Below are 18809 nucleotides of genomic sequence, written 5' to 3' on the forward strand. Positions count from 1 at the left end.
GATTAAAAGGAACTATGCCGACTGAACTATCTCAGTGCTAGGGATGGCACATCACCCACAAAATGTATGAAACAACTGGAAACCAGGGACTATCACTGTATTAGGCTATTCTCTGAAGAGCTGGGTGACAATTTCAAGATAATATTTTAATTCACATAATACTCGCTATCATGAAGTAAAACTATATATTATTATTATATTAGTCTAAAAACTTCAATATAAACCTTATTTACAAGACTTACTTCCCCTACTGTTTTAGGCAACAAGTATTTTCACCTGCGTAGTATACTCTCAACAAATTAACATGACACAGTATTTCTTTATATACACGCTGAATGCTTTATGCATTATCTATAGTTCTTTCCCTCTAAACAGCAGAGATGAGTCGCTGTAACAGAGACCATAACGCCTACGTGCTAGAAATGTTTCTTATCAGGTCCTTTAAGAAAAAGTTTGCTGTTCCCTGCAATAGAAAACTATCAACTTAAAATACTACACACATAAAAGATAGAGGGTTACAGTGATGAACTTAATAATGACATCATGCCACAGCCTAGAGATATTTTAGATCTATCCCTGTTATTAACTTGTGAACATAAACTGTGGCTCTCACAAAAGTACAAATAATTTTGATTACTTAAATTTTCCAGACTTTGGGATTTTAGAAAATAGAAGTTCACTCTACTGAAGAACAACAAAGAAGAAAATTAAATCAAAGCAGTGAAACAGTACGCTAGAAGTCATGTAATTAATATGTGAAGGGAAAGGTGCAAAAAAAATTCAGACTGGCCTAGACAGCAGAAGCAAAACAAAACAAACAAACAAAAAAAACCCACACATTTCTTATACTAAGAGCTTACATCTCTGAAATATCCTCTATCGAGTTATTTTGTGGAGTGGGTATGCAGTATACTTTGCAAGTGATTATAAACAGGCTTGCCTTGTCTTTTTCTACCTTTAATACCAAGCCCCATGCTTTGCAAAACAGTACAAACAAAATAATTGATTAGCATGTATTTATAATAAGGGTAAGTGACCAGATTTATAAAAAGGGTGGTAGTGTGGTCAGAGCCACCATGCAGGAAAGAAAATAACATTTCAGTTGGTTAAAAAGAAGACTAACTTCTGGATTTAAAAACCAATGGCCTGTCACAGTCGAGGAGGTGAAGGTTCAAAAGTTATCTGGCCAAACTTAATTCCTTTCTATACACTAATTAATTTCTCCAATGGATCATGTCTTTGAAAGGACTAAGTGGTTCCGTAGAGCCACCTGGAACCTAAGGAACTACCGCTAAGGATGGGGAAAATACTGCACAGGATTTTGGTCACCTGCAAAGCAAGCTCAGGCAGAAACAAAGGTAAACCTTAACTCCTTGACTAATGGAGTTATATACATCTTTGTGGCAAACAATCTTTTTTAAAATGTTTGAAAATGATAGTATTTTTTTAAAGATTTTATTTGTTTGAGAAAGAGAGAGAGTACGAGCACAAGCGGGTGGGGGAGGGGCAGAAGGAGAGGGAGAAGCAAGACTCCCCACTGAGCGGGGAGCCCCACTGAGCAGGGAGCCCAACGCAGGGCTCAATCCCAGGAGCTGGGATCATGACCTGAGCAGAAGGCAGACACTTAACGCTTAGCCGAAGGCAGAGCCACCCAGGTGCCCCAAAAATGATAATTTTTTTTAATATTTTATTTATTTATTTGACAGAGAGAGACAGCAAGAGAGGGAACACAAGCAGGGGGAGTGGGAGAAGGAGAAGCAGGCTCCCATGGAGCAGGGAGCCCGATGCAGGGCTCGGTCCCAGAACTCTGGGATCACAACCTGAGCCGAAGGCAGATGCTTAACGACTCAGCCACCCTAGGAGCCCCAGTAATATTTTAAAAACAAAGTTTTCAAAGAGAAAAAGCTCTCTTAAACACACACACACACACAACTGCATCTCTAACTCCATCATTCCAAAAGTAATTCAACTGGCCACAAGGAACACTTTAGAAGAACTATTAGAATGATAATCTCTACTAGGAATGCCACAATTGCTAAATAGCAGCAAAAAAATTAATTATGAACAATCAAGAGCCAGAATCTCTACCACCCAATTCAGTAGTCAAGTACAAAAGGGGAAATCTAGCTAACCATTCATTGGTGAAAACTATGCACCATTCTTTTTTGAGGTGACAAACACAGATGTCCCCAGGGTGCCTCAAGACTCCTACTATGTAGAATGCTTTTACCTCATCTCAATGGTGCTATGAAGGATATACTTTTTCTCTTAGATTCTAAAACTCAAAGGACATTTACCTTGGTCACAGAAGACCTCAAACTAATCTCCGTCCAACCAACTTATTAATTGTCTGATATGGGACACACTTCATCATCTAAGTCAACATTTTGAAGCTAAACTGTTCCAGTGTATCAAAAAGATCCAACACAAAAAGTTTTAAAGTAATAGTTTAAAGTAATACACATGAAAATTCTCTATTTCAGAAAACAAAGATTAACAATAAATAATAGATAATCTCGACTATTCCTGAACTTTTATACGTTATCTGTTTTATAGCACTTGTACCTTTGAGAAGCACACTTTATAAAAACATGGCCCTCTGCTAATACCTGATGAATAGGGTACTCAAGAATATTTAAAAAAGAAAAGGGCATGGTGAGTTGGGGGATGGGGTAATTGGATGATGGGCATTAAGGAGGGCAATTGAAGTAATGAGCACTGGGTGTTGTATGCAACTGATGAATCACTAAATTCTATCTCTGAAACTTAAAACTTAAGTTAAAAAAAAACTTAAACTTAAAAAAAAAAAAAGAAGAGGGCAACTGCCGCCATCCTCAGGCCACTATCGAGACTCAGAGCTCTCTGGAAGGGACAGAGGACCCAGGCGAGCAGCAACAGGACAGACAGCAATGAGACGGGATGGGTGAGACATGACAGGAAAAGGAACCTCCTATAGAACAGTGTTTCTCGATTGGTGGTGATTCTGCCTCCCTGTGGGACACTGGGAATGCCTGGAGACCTTTTTGGTTCTCAAAACTGAGAAAGGGGGCAGCTATTGGCACGTGGTGGGTAGTGGCCAAGGATGCTGCTAAACATCCTCTAATACAAAGGACAGCCCCTGACAAAAAGAATTATCCAGCCCAAAATGTTAATAGTACCGAGGCTGAGAAACCCTGCTCTGAGAGAAGGCAGAGGAAGGACGGGTGTCGAGGGGGCTCCACTCCCAGAAGCACACCCCACCATGAGGATGCCTGCAAACACAGGAAATAGTTTAAGCCTATTCTCCTGACAGCTGTCGTGAGGGCGGCACAGAGTGGTCAAATTTCTCTACTCATCTGAAGAGTCTTAAAACTCTCCTTGAAAAATAAAAGTGAAAAAAGAACAGCCACAGACAAATGAAAACAGAATTTGTTGCTAGTAGGTCTGCATTACAAGAAATAGTAATCTGTTACATTTTACCAGAAGTAGGTCAGCATTAATCTGAAGAATGTGATGAGATGCATACTAAAAACTCCAGCAAACAGTAAGAAAATAACTTTTACAAAAATCAATTAACAGAAGAAGTAAAATGGCACATTAGAAAATAATTGTTCAAACAAAAAAGGCAGTAAAGGAGAAAGAGAAACAAAAAAGTAAGACATATGGGGGGAAAAAAACAAAATAGCAGACATAAATCCAACCATAGCAATAATTACATTAAATGTTAATGAACTAAACCCTTTAATGAAAAGGCAGAGATTTGACAAGATCCAACTATATGTTGTCTAAAAGAGACACATTTTAGACTCATTAAAAAAAGTTAAAAGTAAAGTGATGGAAAACAATATACCATGCAGTTACCAAAAGAGAGCTAAAGAGCTGTCACATCACACAAAATAGATCTAAGGAACAAGAAATATTACTAGAGATAAAGAGGGACATTTCATGATAAAAAGATCAATGTATCAGGAACACAGAACAATTATGAATGTGCACAAACCTAACACCAAAACCCCTCAAAATACATGAAGGAAAATCTCACAGAACCAAAAGAAGTACATCATTCAACAACTACAGTTAATTATTGAAATGTTTCACTGTCAATAACAGAATTAGACATGAAGTCAGCAAAGGTATATAAGACTTGAGTAAGACTATTTATTAACTAAGTTGATGTAATGGACAGAACTGTACCCTATGAAAGCATTGTTCTTTTCAAGTGCACAAAGAACATTCTACAAAATAGAAAACATACCAGACCATATAACAAGTAACAGTAAATTCATTTAAAACATGTTCTCTTAGACAAAATTAAATTATGAATCATTCAGGAAATACCTAAATATTTCAAATTAACCAACACACTCAAAACAAAACCCATGCACCAAAGAAGAATCACAAGAGAAATAAGAAAACAGGTGAAACTGAATGAAAGCCAAAACACATGGTATCAACATTCGCTGTAAAGGGGAACCTATACCTTTAAACAGCCATATCAGGAAAAGGAAAAAAGGCCTTAAATCAATAATCTAAGCTTCCACCTTAAGAGAAAAAGAGGAAGTTAAATAAAAGGCAATAATAAAGATGAGAACAGAAATATGTAAAATAGAAAACAGAAAAAAAAGTCAAAAGTTGGTTTCTTTGAAAACATCCCCCAAATTGTTAAACCTTTAGCTGAAATGACCAAGAAAAGAGACAAGACACAAATTACCACAATCAAAAATCACTGAGATCACAATTTACCCTTCAAAAAGTAAAAGAATCATGAGGAAACACTATAACATTATGCCAACAAATCAGATAACTTAAGACAAAATGGACAAATTCTTAGAAACAGATTAACAAAACTAAGTGAAGAGGAAACAGAAAACCTGAATAGATCTGTAACTAGAAACTGAATTAAGTCATTAAAAATTTTCCCACATAGGGACACCTGGGTGGCTCAGTCAGCTAAACATCTGCCTTCAGCTCAGGTCATGATCCCAGGGTCCCGCATCAGGCTCCTTGCTCAGCGGGGAGCCTGCTTCTCCCTCTGCCTGCTCTGCCTGCCACTCCCCCTGCTTGTGCACTCTCTCTCTGACAAATAAAATCTTAAAAAAAATTTTTTTTTTTAATTTTCCCACACAAAAAAGCTAGGGCCCACCCACATGGCTACACTGGTAAATCCTATCAAATATTTTATTATTTTTTTTATAATAATATCTTTTTTTTTTAAAGATTATTTATTTATTTGAGAGAGAGAATGAGAGATAGCATGAGAGGGAAGAGGGTCAGAGGGAGAAGCAGACTCCCCGCCGAGCAGGGAGCCCGATGTGGGACTCGATCCTGGGACTCCAGGATCATGACCTGAGCCGAAGGCAGCTGCTTAACCAACTGAGCCACCCAGGTGCCCAATCCTATCAAATATTTTAAAAAAGAAGTAACACCAATCCTAATAAATTCTTTCAGAAAATAAAGGAAGAACATTTTCCATTTCATTCTATTATCCTGATACCAAAGCCAGGCAGACATCACACACACACACTCGAGCACACGCACACTTGCATAGAACTAGAGACTAAAATCCCTCAAAAACAGGGGCGCCTGGGTGGCTCAGTCATTAAGCGTCTGCCTTCGACTCAGGTCATGACCCCAGCTTCCTGGGATCGAGTCCCGCATCGGGCTCCCCGCTCGGCGGGAAGCCTGCTTCTCCCTCTCCCAATCCCCCTGCTTGTGTTCCTGCTCTCGCTATCTCTCTCTGTCAAATAAATAAATAAAATCTTTAAAAAAATAAATAAATAAATAAATAAAATAAAATCCCTCAAAAACAAAGATGCGAAAGTCTTTAACAAAATATTAGCAAAATGAATCCAGAAACACATAAAAAGGATGCAACATCATGACTAAGTCAGATTTATCACAGGAATGCAAGACTGTCTTAACGTCTATAAAGTAATTATTGGTAGAATAAAGAACAAAAACCATAGTCATCTCAATAGATCTGGGGGAGGGGACAACATGAGACAAAAATCTAACACTCATTCATTATAAAAACTAGAAATAGAAGAAAACTTCCTCAACCCATTAAAGGATATTTACAAAAATTCTATAGCTAACATCCTGTTCCCAATTCTATTCAACACGGACATTCCAGAGAATACCACAGGGCAGGAAGTAAGAGGCATCCATCCACATTGTAAAAGTAGAACTTCTTTTACTTGGAGAGGTGATCCTATACCTAGAAAACACTAATAAACAAAGAACAACAACAAAAAGAGTGGAAATAATTTTTGCAAGCTCCTAAGATACAAGACTGCTATAAAAAACTCACTCTATTACAATCTGAAAATTAGATTAAAAAGTCAAAATAAGTATGAATAAATTTAACAAAAGAAGTATAAGCCTAATAACACTGAAAACCACTAAACACTGTTGAGAAAAATTACAGAAGATCTAAATAGGGGACACTTTCTATGATGGTAACTTAGGAGGCTCAATATTGTTAAGATGATAATTCTAAATTGAAACCTACATTCAACACAATGCCTATCAAAATTCTAACAGAATTTTTTTCCTTTCAGAAATTAACAAGCTGATCCTAAAATGCCTATGGGAATACAAGCAAGTAGAATAGCCAAAATAATTTTGATAAGGAACAAACTCAATTTGTATTTCACCATTTTAAAAATCAGTATAAAGCCAGCGCTCAAGACAGTGTGGCATCAGTATAAGGGCAAAAATACGTTTTATCAACAGATCAAAACTAAGAATCCAGAAACAGAACCTTACATTCATGATCTCAACTGATTTTCAACAAAGGTACCAAGGCAATTCAAAAAAGAAAGGTAAGCTTTTCAAAAAAATGGCACTGGGACAACTTCCAAAATCCCACTGCAAAAAAATGACCTTAAGTCCTCACACTTCACACTATGAACAAAAAGTGCAAAATGGAACAGAGACCTAAACATAAGAATTAAAATTCCTATAAGAAAATAAAGAAGAGGGCACCTGGGTGGCTCAGTCATTGGGCATCTGCCTTCGGCTCAGGTCATGATCCCAGGGTCCTGGGATGGAGCCCCACATCGGGCTCCCTGCTCAGCAGGAGCCTGCTTCTCCCTCTCCCACTCCCCCTGCTTGTGTTCCCTCTCACTGTCTCTCTGTGTCAAATAAATAAATAAAATCTTAAAAAAAAAAAAAGTCTTTGTGACCTTAGGTTAAGCAAATATGTCTTATTTTATATGACATTAAGCACAATCCATTAAAAAATTGATAAATTATACTTCATCAAATTTACAAACGTTTTGTTCTTCCAAGACAACGTTAAGAAAACAGCCACAGATTGGGACAAAATACTTGCAAATCATAAAGCACCTGAATCTGGAATACAAAAGAGTGAAGGAAGGAAGGAAGCAAGGAAGCAAGAATGGAAGGATCTCTTCGACTCTTGAGACAACCTAATTTACAAATAGGCAAGGAAGACTTAAGACATTTCACCAAAGATACACAAATGGCTAATGAACACATGAACAGATGTTCAACACTATCATTCATTGTAGAAATGCAATTCTAAGCCACAATGAGATACCACTACACTCCTACCAGAATGACTAGAACCCAAAAGACTGACAAGTATTGGTGACCATATAGAGAAACTAAAAATTCAAACATTTCTGGTGGGAATGGCAAATGGAAAACAGCCTGGTAGCTTCTTAAGTTAAATACACACTTTCCAAACAATCTGGCAATTTCACTAAGTATCTAATGAAGATAAATAAAAATATATGTCCAAGCACAGACGCAACAGCCCAAAACCGCAGCAACCTAAATGTCCATCAACTAGTGACTGGACACACAGATAATGGAATACTACTCCATTTTAAGAGAATTAACTCCTGATAAACTCTATGACACAGGTGAAGCTCAAAAAAGTATTATGCTAAATGAAACAAGCCAAAAACAAAAGTCTACTTATTAGGATTCCATTTATATGAAATTCTAGAAAAGTTAAATCTCTAGAGATGAAAACCAATTACTGACTGCCTAAGGCTAGAAGCAGAAATTAACTAGACAGACAAGAGGGAACTTCTCTGGGTAAAGAAAATATTCTAAAACTAGATTATGATGGGTGCACAACTCCAGACATTTACTGAAAAATACTGAATTGTACCCTTCCAGTCATGTATTTTATGGTATCTAAACTGTATTTCAACACTTTACAAAAAGTTAACAACACATGGGGGAAGGGACCACTTTTATGTTTTTCATTATGCTATCCAAACGCCTTGCTCAGTTTATGCACATAGTAGGCACTAAAATCTTTTCTGAGTTAAAATAAAAACAAACTGTGGAGCATTTCCCTATCAATGTGACCCTTGACTGCTTACTACAAGCCAGAAACTACGCTGGGCAATGTGGACCATTGATGGATTACATAAACCAGATCCCTGCTGCTTCTGATGCATAAATCTAACGACATGAGATGAATGAGGAAGAAATGAGAAAAGGGAGGTGCCGTGAAGAAAATAAAACTGGGTAGGGTGGTAAGCCCGTCCCACAGGCTGCTTCAGTTAGGAGGTCTGAGGAGACATCTAAAAGGAAGTGGTCATGTAGGCTGAGGCAAAAATGTTAAGACATGACTGGCCATGTGACGATGAGGAGGGAGAACATTCCAGACAAAAAGAGTGGCAGGGGCTTGGCACGTTACAGGTACAGGAAGATGACAGAATGGCTGCAGCAGAATGAGTGGTGAACAAAGTGGGACTGGAGGAGTCAGAGTACTACTGAGGGGCCACACAGACCAGGGTCTTCCAAGTTAGGTTAACAGATTTAGATTTCATTCCAAGGATCACTGAATACCACTGGATAACTTTTAAGTTTCAGGAAACATGCACAGCATCTCTCCCATAAAAATCTTCTCAATAAAAACATTCCATGATTCTTTAGTAAGTTAAAGATCTGAATAACACCTAATGCTGACAGCTTGTTATCAAAGGTTTGGGTTTGGGGCGCCTGGGTGGCTCAGTCGTTAAGCGTCTGCCTTCGGCTCAGGTCATGATCCCAGGCTCCTGGGATCGAGCCCCGCATCGGGCTCCCTTCTCCATGGGGAAGGCTGCTTCTCCCTCTCCTACTCCCCCAGCTTGTGTTCCCTCTCTAGCTGTGTCTCTGTCAAATAAATAAATAAAATTTTTAAAAAAATAAAAAAGTTTGAGTTTAAGATATTAATGCTTATCACACTGTGTATCTTATATACATCATTTCAATTATTAATTACCTTGTAACAACAGTGAGAAAGTCTGAGGTTTCCTATTTACCAATTATTTCCCCAAAGCATTAACTGATTTAAACATCTGGTAGGTAACTCCTTGACATGCTGTATTCTGTGCCTCCTAACATTTATTATGGAACATTTTACTAATTTTGTTCCTGCACCAGTTTAATGTTTCGCTGTCCCCAAATCATGCCATCTGTTTTCCCTAAGGTCTATTTTTTAAAAGTTAAAAAGCATTGGCATTTAAGACATTCTCCATCTTTCAAAATACACAGGAAGGAGCTTACTTCTCCGGCATAATAAAGTGCAGCAAGGACCAGAGCTCCTTGAGGGAATTCTGAAGAGGGGTCCCCGTAATCAGGAGCCTATGGTGGGACTTGAAATCAATCAGAGTTTTATACAATAAAGAGTCATCATTCTTCAACCGATGGGCTTCATCCACTCCCAGAAAGGCCCAGTTAATACTGCCCAGCACAGTCTAAAGTAAAAACAAAACAGAATGAGCCACCAGGTCAGAAGGGAACCCAAAAGTACTTTCAAGTGTTAATTATCTCTGTACAAATACCATCACAAAGGTATACATAGAAAACATTTATTTTTCATGGACTTAAATTATATTAGGACTCCTCTGTTTATTCTGTTTTTGGCCAGATTGGTGTCTACTCAGAAGAGCAGATCACCATCCAAAAGATATTGGGGAGAGGGGGAGTCTCTTATGCCAGGCATTGCTGCATGCCCCACAGCAAGAACTCAAAAACTGGTACGCTGGGCAAAAACAATACAAAAACAAAAAACATGATTTTGCACTCTCTCAGTTAAGTCTTTTCTGCCTATTCTCCACCCCAACCATGAAGCACAGAAACACCAAGAGCCACCAAATTGAACTCATTTACACTTATTATCACCAATGGGACCACCTGCCACATACATTTCTTAGTAATTATAGAAAGGAGATGGTGTAAAGACCTTCATTTTTCTGTCCTCCTTGTAGAGACCATTCACATCATCTGTTGTGGAGAAATTCCTTGACAATGATATGATGGGAAATGCCCGGGATGGAGCTTAGGTAAATTACTGGCCTCAATACCCTTTCATCCTGTTTAATTCAAATGGACTAAGCAACCTCAAGTCCCCTTCAACGGTAAAGTTCTGATTTTTATTTACAACCTTAACATTCTCTGTGGATTGTTCATTTGTTTGCTTTTTAAAATAAAGAAAAGTAACAAGGCAAGCAGGAAGCAAGGACCCCACAATTTGGACAAGTCACACACCTTATCTTTTAAGAGGATCTCATATGTTGTTATAAGTGCATTGAACTTCAGCCTTTTAGTCTGAGAATGAATCCATTCATATTCCCGTATCTAGAAGAGAAATCAGTAATTAAGATATAATTTCTACTTTTACCCTTCTGTATCACCAGCAATCTTGTGATAGATCCAATAGCAACATGCCAAATAAAAAATAAACCTGACTAGAATTTAATAAATATTTTATACATTCTAAATTGACCTAAGCAACCACAATATAGAGCAGTTATAAGATAATTAAAATATCACTGAGCAGCAAAAACTTTACTGCCAGGTTTCAAATAAACGGTCATCTTCCCCCACCTCCACTCCAACAAAACTGACCAAAAACACGCATTGCATCTGCAATTAAACCCTGGTGACTTGAACTTATCTAGCAATCTCCCAAAATGTGAATTTTCTTAAGAATATTTTATTATTCTTTGCTCTTTGGTAGGACAATACTTTTATTAACAAGTAGAACAAATCCCAACCTCTGGCTCGGTCAGAAATGTCATTAATCAAGAGCAGAAAGATGCAGCCTCCAAGAAAAAGGAAAGGGAAGGTTACAGGATTAAATGTAATTTAATATGAATGAAAACAATGTCAATGTAAAGGAACACAAAAACGAACATATCCATATGCAGTATAACTGGACACCCAGCGAGCACGATGGCCCATGACAAAGCTCCTGCGGTTTGGTTGTCCAGTTAGGGACTGGAGAACAGGGCAAGGAGTGTGTGTGCAGGTCATCACCACCAAGTGGGAAGAAAGAGCAAAAAAAAGGAGTATTGGAGTCCACAGAGAAAACTTCCCTGACTCCACAAGTTGTTTTTTTTTTAATGTTATGTTAATCACCATACGTTACATCATTAGTTTTTGATGTAGTGTTCCATGATTCATTATTTGCATATAACACCCAGTGCTCCATGCAGAACGTGCCCTCTTTAATACCCATCACCTGGCTAACCCACAAGTTTTCAGAGTTCACTTTGTCTTCACCTTTCAATGCAGTGCTTGAAGCCATTTTGCATAACCTAGGAAGGTTTTTTTTTTCTTTTGTAATGGTTAACAAATTAATTAGCAAAGCTAAGAACTGCTATATGCTTATAAACTAAAAATCAGAGCAGTGAAATCTGCCAGGGTTTAGGTTAGACAATTTGAATGAAATATTTAATAAAAACAAACTTCAATCAGCATAATACATAACTCTCAAAGGCTCGAGGATTCCTGATGCCTTGCTCTTGTGATAAGAAATCCCCCAGAAAGAGTTTACTCTAATATACAGTAATGAAAGATCAAAGGTCTGCGACCAGACACTTCTCTGTCCCAACCCCAGCTCTGCCACATTCTAGCTGGCCTGGAACAATGTTAAACTCTGAGAGTCCTTTCCTTCATCATCAGTTAGAAAGTGTACCATCTACTTGGAGGACGATCATGAGGGTTACCTATATACAAAAGCACCCGGCATAGGCCCTCGCACGTAACAGGTACTTTTGAAAAAGTCAGTCATTATCAAGAAATGATTTGCTAAACAGAGATCAACTCAAGCTACCTCTGTGTTCTTTGTTCCTGATGCTCACGTTAAGGTTGAAAACAGACAAGTAATTCTCATTTCTATAGCCCTAGCATGGCTCACTGTCCTTTCTCTTTATTACTTCCTTAAAAATTCTGCAACCTCACCAGAGACAGTACTCTCTGCTAAGCCAGCGAAAATAATATTAACATTCCATGAGGTATTAACTCCATCTCATAATCCATTATAAAGCAGTCTTGGAAATACAAAAGTCAGAGAGAAGAAAAATACTGCAATCCAACCAAAAGAGATTCCCATTCATATACTGTCATTGCTTTCCTTTAAAATAGTAAGCATGTTTTAAAGAATATCTGAGTTGCATTTTTGTGATACAAAAATCTCCCAACATTGGGGGCAGAGCACAATGTCAGAATCATAATGTTACTGAAGACTATAATGCCTTTAGGTCAATTTCCAAAATACATTTATAACACAGATTCTATCCCAATTCTTTTTGTTTACACACCGTATTTCTGCTCATCAGGTCACCTATGTAAACCACTACGTTAATCTCTGGTGCCCAGATTTCAAACTCCCTCTGCCATGAGGTGAGGGTGGATAAAGGGACGACTATAAGAAAGGGGCCATACAGCTGGTGTTGATGGAACAGGTAAGAGAGGAATGATATGGTCTGGATGGTCTTCCCTAGGCCCATTTCATCAGCAAGGATTACACTGTTACTTCTGCAGAAAGAGAAAAACAAAAACAAACAAAACAAAATCATTAGTGCGCGCACACACGCACACGCGCACACACACACACACACACACACACACACACACACACACACACACACACACAGCGAGGACACCGATGCCTCACAATTCACCGAGCAGGCACTGGCTCCAAGCCTTGACTGTGTTACTTCTCCTGCATAAGAAGAAAGTAGAAGCTATAGGAGAACAGAGTAACAAGTGCTCCGAGTACAAGAGAACAGAGTAACAAGTGCTCCCAGTACAATGAACTCTGAGTCATGACAAGAGCCTCTTCAGACTATGTTCTTGACCTTACGTTTTGGTGTTTGTTTTACTTCTAACCCTGCTAACAGAGGAGGCCAGTTTTGTTACACTGAGGTGTCCAAGTACATGACCTGGGGCTCCATCATTCCAGAAAGCAGAGGCAAACTGGCTATTCCCCACTGCTGCTGAACCCTACAGTCTGACAGTCATGTGCCTCTGCCCAAATCACCCACCCATTCCACTGCAGGCCACTGGGTTGTTGAATGCTATGCACATTACTCGTTGGGCCTATGTGCCGCAGTGCTTGCAGCTTGTTCTAAATACAGGACAATCTACAGCAGACGCGGGCTACAGATCAGATTTCTGAATCCACCCTACACCTACCAAATGAGAGTATCTGGGAAAGACCTCTGGGAAAGACCTCTGGGAAAGGCCTCAGGGATCTGTACTTTTAACAGACACTTCTGGATATTCTGATGCAGGTGTATTCCTTTGACCGTACTTTGAGAAACATTGCTCTAGGAGACAATCTTGATTTCAACTGGATACTAACAGGAGAAGATTGTCCAGATAGAAGAAAAACACTCAAAGAAATGGCCAGAGTAGGAAAGTATGCTGGGAAATAGAAAACAGCCCATTTGGCAGGGAATTAGGAATAGATGTATGGCAAAAGGCTGCAAACATTAAGAGAGCCTTGAAAATCAGGCCACCGAATGTTTACACATACTAACGAATGCTTAACCAATGAACCAGAAAGAACTAAATACACAAGGTAAAGAAAACTGATTAGAAAAATAAGACATTCAATTTACCGAAAGATTAAATTTTTAAAAATACATTGTATGTTCCACAGAATGACTAATTTTAGGGGAAAAGAACAGAAAAGGACAAAGCCAAATATACTGGGGGAAGGAGAAGGAGGAGCCATAACTCTCTATAAATTTCAAGTTCACCTGATTTTATGCACTACTCAGACACAGTATGTCCCTTTGAGTAATTTCCCTCCTATTTCTCTCACCATTCCACAGTAGTGGGGAAGAAACAGGGTTCATTTTCTCCAACATTTCCTCTCCCCTAGCAAGCTGCCACTGTTCATATAAACACACTGTAAAAGATCTGATTTGCCTGTTTTTCTAAAATTAGGCCAAAGCAGCATATTAATGTAAGGCTCTGGTGACAGGGCCTAACAATTGCATGGGTCCTCTTCAGCTGACTCTGAACTGTTCAGGTAGAGAAGAGAATGCTTGCTGGCCAAGGACTCCACATGAACAGTGTGACTGTGAAACAGGTACATGACCTCTTCGTTCCTAAAAGCATTCACAAGAGGGTCAGACTACATAGCTTGAGGTTCCATCTAGCCTTATAACTATCCTAAAGGAAGATTAGATCTCACTGTTCTCTGAAACAAAACCCATTTTCAAGCAATTCAGAATAGTTCTATCAGACCCACATTCTTAGTCATACAAACAGAATATCCTCAAGAGCTCTACTGTTTCTAAATATTAGATACTGTATTAGATTTTATAGGACACAGAAGATAGGTTGTTTTAATTGGGAACCAGGCAGTGTATATGTATCCCTAACTAGAAACCACTCTTTTGGCATTGAGAAAAGCAGCTCTTATGTTATTTTCAGGATGCAGTTTAATTCTGAAATAAGAATTTTTGTTTTACTATAAAACACTGAAAAAATTAAAAGCTGCATGTGGGGGAAGGAGTTTGTAGGCAAGTCTTAAAGGTACTTCTCACACTGTACGCCCTGAGAGGACAGGTAAGTAATGTCTGTCTTGGTTCACTGTTCAACTGTCAAGGCCTAGAGGGAGCCCTCATACACAGTAATTAGAGACTAGGATTTGCAATTGAACTGAAGAATGAAATTCATGAGTACTGCCTCAAAGTACTTTTAACCTTCAAATGCTATTGTCACAACTTTTTTTTTTTTTTAAGGATTAAGGTGGTTTTGTTACAAAAAGCCTAATTTTATAGGTTCAACCATCAGAGACCTTCCTCTAAATGGGACAGCATGTACAGCAACCTCAGGAGGGGAGAGATTTCAAGCTATTCTTCAGCACTGCCACAGGACATTAAGTTGAAGGATTCCCTGGCCTAGAAGGAAAATGAACAGAAAAAAGACATTTTCTTCTTTCTTCTGAGGAGTACTCCTTCCATGCCAAAGATCTGGGCAAATTATCTTGCTATTTATACCCATGAATAACATGTTATGACACAAATCTCTAGCTATGACGAATTACCCCCAAAAAACTAATTAACCAAGTATTCGTTACTTCAGATTAAAATGAAATCACACACACATATGAACTGCTAGAAGAGCCTTCCCTTAATCACATACTTTTTCTTTTTCTGTAATACACAACAGAAAGAAATAATTACTTGCACTTAATAAAGGCAGAAACTGTAAAGAAAATTTCATTTTTTTCTACCTACTTGCACCAGGAATGAGCAAGCCAGTTGAGACCTTCTAGCTGATAATCACGGAGCTCCAGATTCTCCCCTCCTAAATATGCTGGCTGTTTCTTTAAAGCCACAAATCGTGGTCTCTGCTTCAAGGCCTGAAAAGACAAAATTAAAAGCCCCTGAAGAAGACTTTCTTGTAGTTCCTATGTTAAAATGCTAGCCATGATTTATGTGCTCTGAACCATAGCCCAAAGGTTTAAATTTCACATCTGCATCACCAACTCTACCCATCCAAGCCCACCCCACCTCCTTTCATTGTGGTCTGTATTCCCAAAGCCAGATGCATCCCAAACAGTTTCTGGTTCACATGCTCCTGGTCCTGAAGTCAGTCTGTGAACATAATTACACAGCACTTCTTTTATATTGTCTCCATCATACAGCAGGGAGTGCTGTCCTATCATCTTTACATTATCTCGTTCTAAACTATATAAAACACCACCTCTGGGAAAGTCTGTATACGCTAAACCCAGCAGAACTTTACTGTAATAGCATTTGCAAATTCTGAAATGCAGCCCCCACCTAGCTGGAACTCCCAGATATGCGGAGTTTGGTTTTCTAAAGGAAAGGGTTTGAAGGACAGTGTGGTCTAGTAGGGCCATGTCTCTATGGTTTGCACAAAATACAGATTCCATGGCTAAATCCATCCGGGAAACAATGTAGTAAGTTACATAAATTCCGTTATGCTTGTGCATATTGTTGAGTTTACAGGGAAAATTCATTTAGGAATGCTTCCCAAAGTTCTTTGGCCACAAAGTCTTTTTTCAGGGAGTACTTCCCTAAAGATGAGGGCTCTGTGGAATTAGCACCCTACTATGTGAAGTATCATCCTAAAAGTCTATTTGATAACATGATCACTGATCATCTCAGCTCTCCTCTGTGAGCACCCAGCAGTAAACGGAATCTGACTCCTCGCACTCAGCCACCAAACACCGCATCCACTTCTGCCAAGTCTCCCCCACAAGGCTTCTCCCATCTGATCCTTCCATCCTACCACAACCTCCCTTGTCCTCACACTATTCTTCCCTCATGGACTTCTATGGCATCTTCCTGGCGAGACCTGCTGGCTTTTGTAACTGCCTCCTCTAGAGTCTCCTACACACTGCTGTGAGATGGAGCTAAATACAGTTTCCATCCCACTGCTCTTCTCACATCAATACCCACAGGGTAAAGCCCAAACTACCTTCAAGGCATTCAAGACATGCACCCTCGGACCTAAATGCACTCACCGATACCACTTTCCTCTCTTCCCACCCAAAGAACATCTTTCTCCTGCATCCTTCATGGGAGGGCAATAACCTGGGCCCCCCTTCCTCTATCTGGCATTAACCCATTCTTCAAGGACCAGGGCAGTTCAAGTACCACGACCTCCTCTTTAACTCTTTAAAACCTCCTCGAGGACTACTGGAGCTCAGTGACTTCTGCCTCTGTACTTCTCTGACCACAAATTCTTGATTATACTCCCTGCCCCAATTACACACTGCATTTCACAGAGGGAGGTTTGGTGCCATGAACTGGATGTCAACTTCTCAGAGACAGAGCCCATGTCTTACACATACTTTTATTAATGAGGCACACCACTTTACATGGGCAATGGATTCCAATGAAGGGAGAGGATTTGTATAATCAATCTAGCAACTAAAAAACCCTACATATTTATATATATATATATATATATATATATATATATATTAAATATATATATATTAAATATATATATATCTCTCTTAGATATATATATACACATCTTAGAATTCAGAGCCTCTCCCCTTTTCTGTCACTTCTCTTTGAAGTGCTTAAATTCTCTCAAATATTCTGCACGCTATCTCTAATGAGACATACCCAAGTCTGTGAATTTAAGAATAAAGAGGTCAGCAAAGCCATTATACAACTCATGCTCTCCCTTTAATATTTTACTTTGCTGTCAAGCTTAATTCATCTTCTTTCACTTAAAAATGGGAATTATCATTTACTTTTGTAATATTTTCTCTTCCCAGTATCTATGTGACCAACCCTTTCTATCAATACCTCTTTCCCCTGGAAAATCAAAAGCCAGCAATCACCACACCTTGCATTCTCTTGTCGGGATGGTTTTTGAGTTGTTGCGGCTATGGAAGCTGTCAATACAGCTCTGGAACTTCTTGCCAATCAAGGCTTCATCCTCCCAGCTGCACTCTGAATAGGGCAGTCCCATCCATTTGCATAGATATTCAGGTTCATTTGAAGGTGCCGGCTTCCGACTATGAGCTATTTTATATACAAAAATTAGTAGGTTGGCAACTGTCATTAAAGGAGGGGAAGTAACAATTCCGTTTTACATATGACCACTGAAACACCACATGGCAAGACTGTGAATACTCTGCAAAACAGAACTGCTCTTAAATGCTAACATTTATTAACCAGAGCTTTTGCTTACCTGGAAAATCTGTCTGACCCAGTGTAGACTTGCTTGTCTTCACAGCTAAGTAAATGGAAAATAAGATAGAAAAGTTATCACTATAACCAAGAAAAGAGTGACATTTTAGGTCCTGAGTAAGAATACAAACTTACTCTACAATGTTGCATCATAAAAAAAAAGAAAAGAAAAGAAAAAACAGTCCTGTTCTAACAGCCCTATGTAGCTATTACCCCATTCCTCTGTTCCCGCTTTACAACAAAACTCCCCAGGAGACATGTTTCTACTCACTGTCCCCCTCATTCTCTCTTGAAGCCACCTCAATCAGGTCTGTAACCCCACCACTCCATGGATCCACTTCACCAGCACCACACCAGGGCCAAATTCAAGGATCAGGTCTCAGTCCTCACAGCATTTAGCTAGCAGCATCTCCTCCTTCCCAAGCCCCATGAATTACTTGGCTTCCAGGATATACTCCCGCGGCCCCCCTACGATCTCACTGGCTGTTCTTTCTTGTCTTCTGTGGCTTCTCCCTGACTTCCAGAACAGGAAATGCTCTCAGACTTCCTATTCTCACTATGTATACTATTCCTGATAATCTCCGTAAATCTTAGGCTTTAAATCCTATCTCTGCAGTGATAAGTTTCCAAATTTAAATCTCCAGCACAGACCAAGAGATCTGAACTCCAGGCTCACATATGCTACACAGCCTTCACAATACTTCCCACTCAGACCACTAAGAAGTATAGCAAACTTACAAATATCAAACCAAGTTCTTGATTTCCACTGCAAAAATCAGCTCTTCCCTCAACCTTTCCATTTCAGTAAATAGTACCTCTATTCTCCTATTTGCTTGGGTCAAAAATCTCAGCTACATACTTGACACCTTTCTCTCA

At 39.0% G+C, this 18809-nt stretch overlaps 1 protein-coding gene across 4 annotated transcripts in view; it reads right to left on the reverse strand.

The window, feature by feature from the left end:
• The window catches only part of CHD2 (chromodomain helicase DNA binding protein 2), a 117835-nt gene that overhangs the window by 56750 nt on the left and 42276 nt on the right, over positions 1 to 18809 (reverse strand). For 3 of the 4 annotated variants that reach the window (XM_027569799.2, XM_035727930.1, XM_027569805.2), the window contains 6 exons: positions 17935 to 17979; positions 17587 to 17765; positions 15492 to 15616; positions 12555 to 12771; positions 10498 to 10587; positions 9514 to 9704 (listed from right to left, as the gene is read on the reverse strand). In XM_027569799.2, coding sequence (XP_027425600.1) covers positions 9514 to 9704; positions 10498 to 10587; positions 12555 to 12771; positions 15492 to 15616; positions 17587 to 17765; positions 17935 to 17979 — 847 coding nt within the window. Of the gene's footprint in view, positions 1 to 9513; positions 9705 to 10497; positions 10588 to 12554; positions 12772 to 15487; positions 15617 to 17586; positions 17766 to 17934; positions 17980 to 18809 lie in introns of those variants that run through there. The other variant, XM_027569806.1, reaches the window with a different exon arrangement.

Source organism: Zalophus californianus, chromosome 6 (genome assembly GCF_009762305.2).
Source record: "Zalophus californianus isolate mZalCal1 chromosome 6, mZalCal1.pri.v2, whole genome shotgun sequence".
NCBI classification, from domain to species: Eukaryota; Metazoa; Chordata; class Mammalia; order Carnivora; family Otariidae; genus Zalophus; species Zalophus californianus.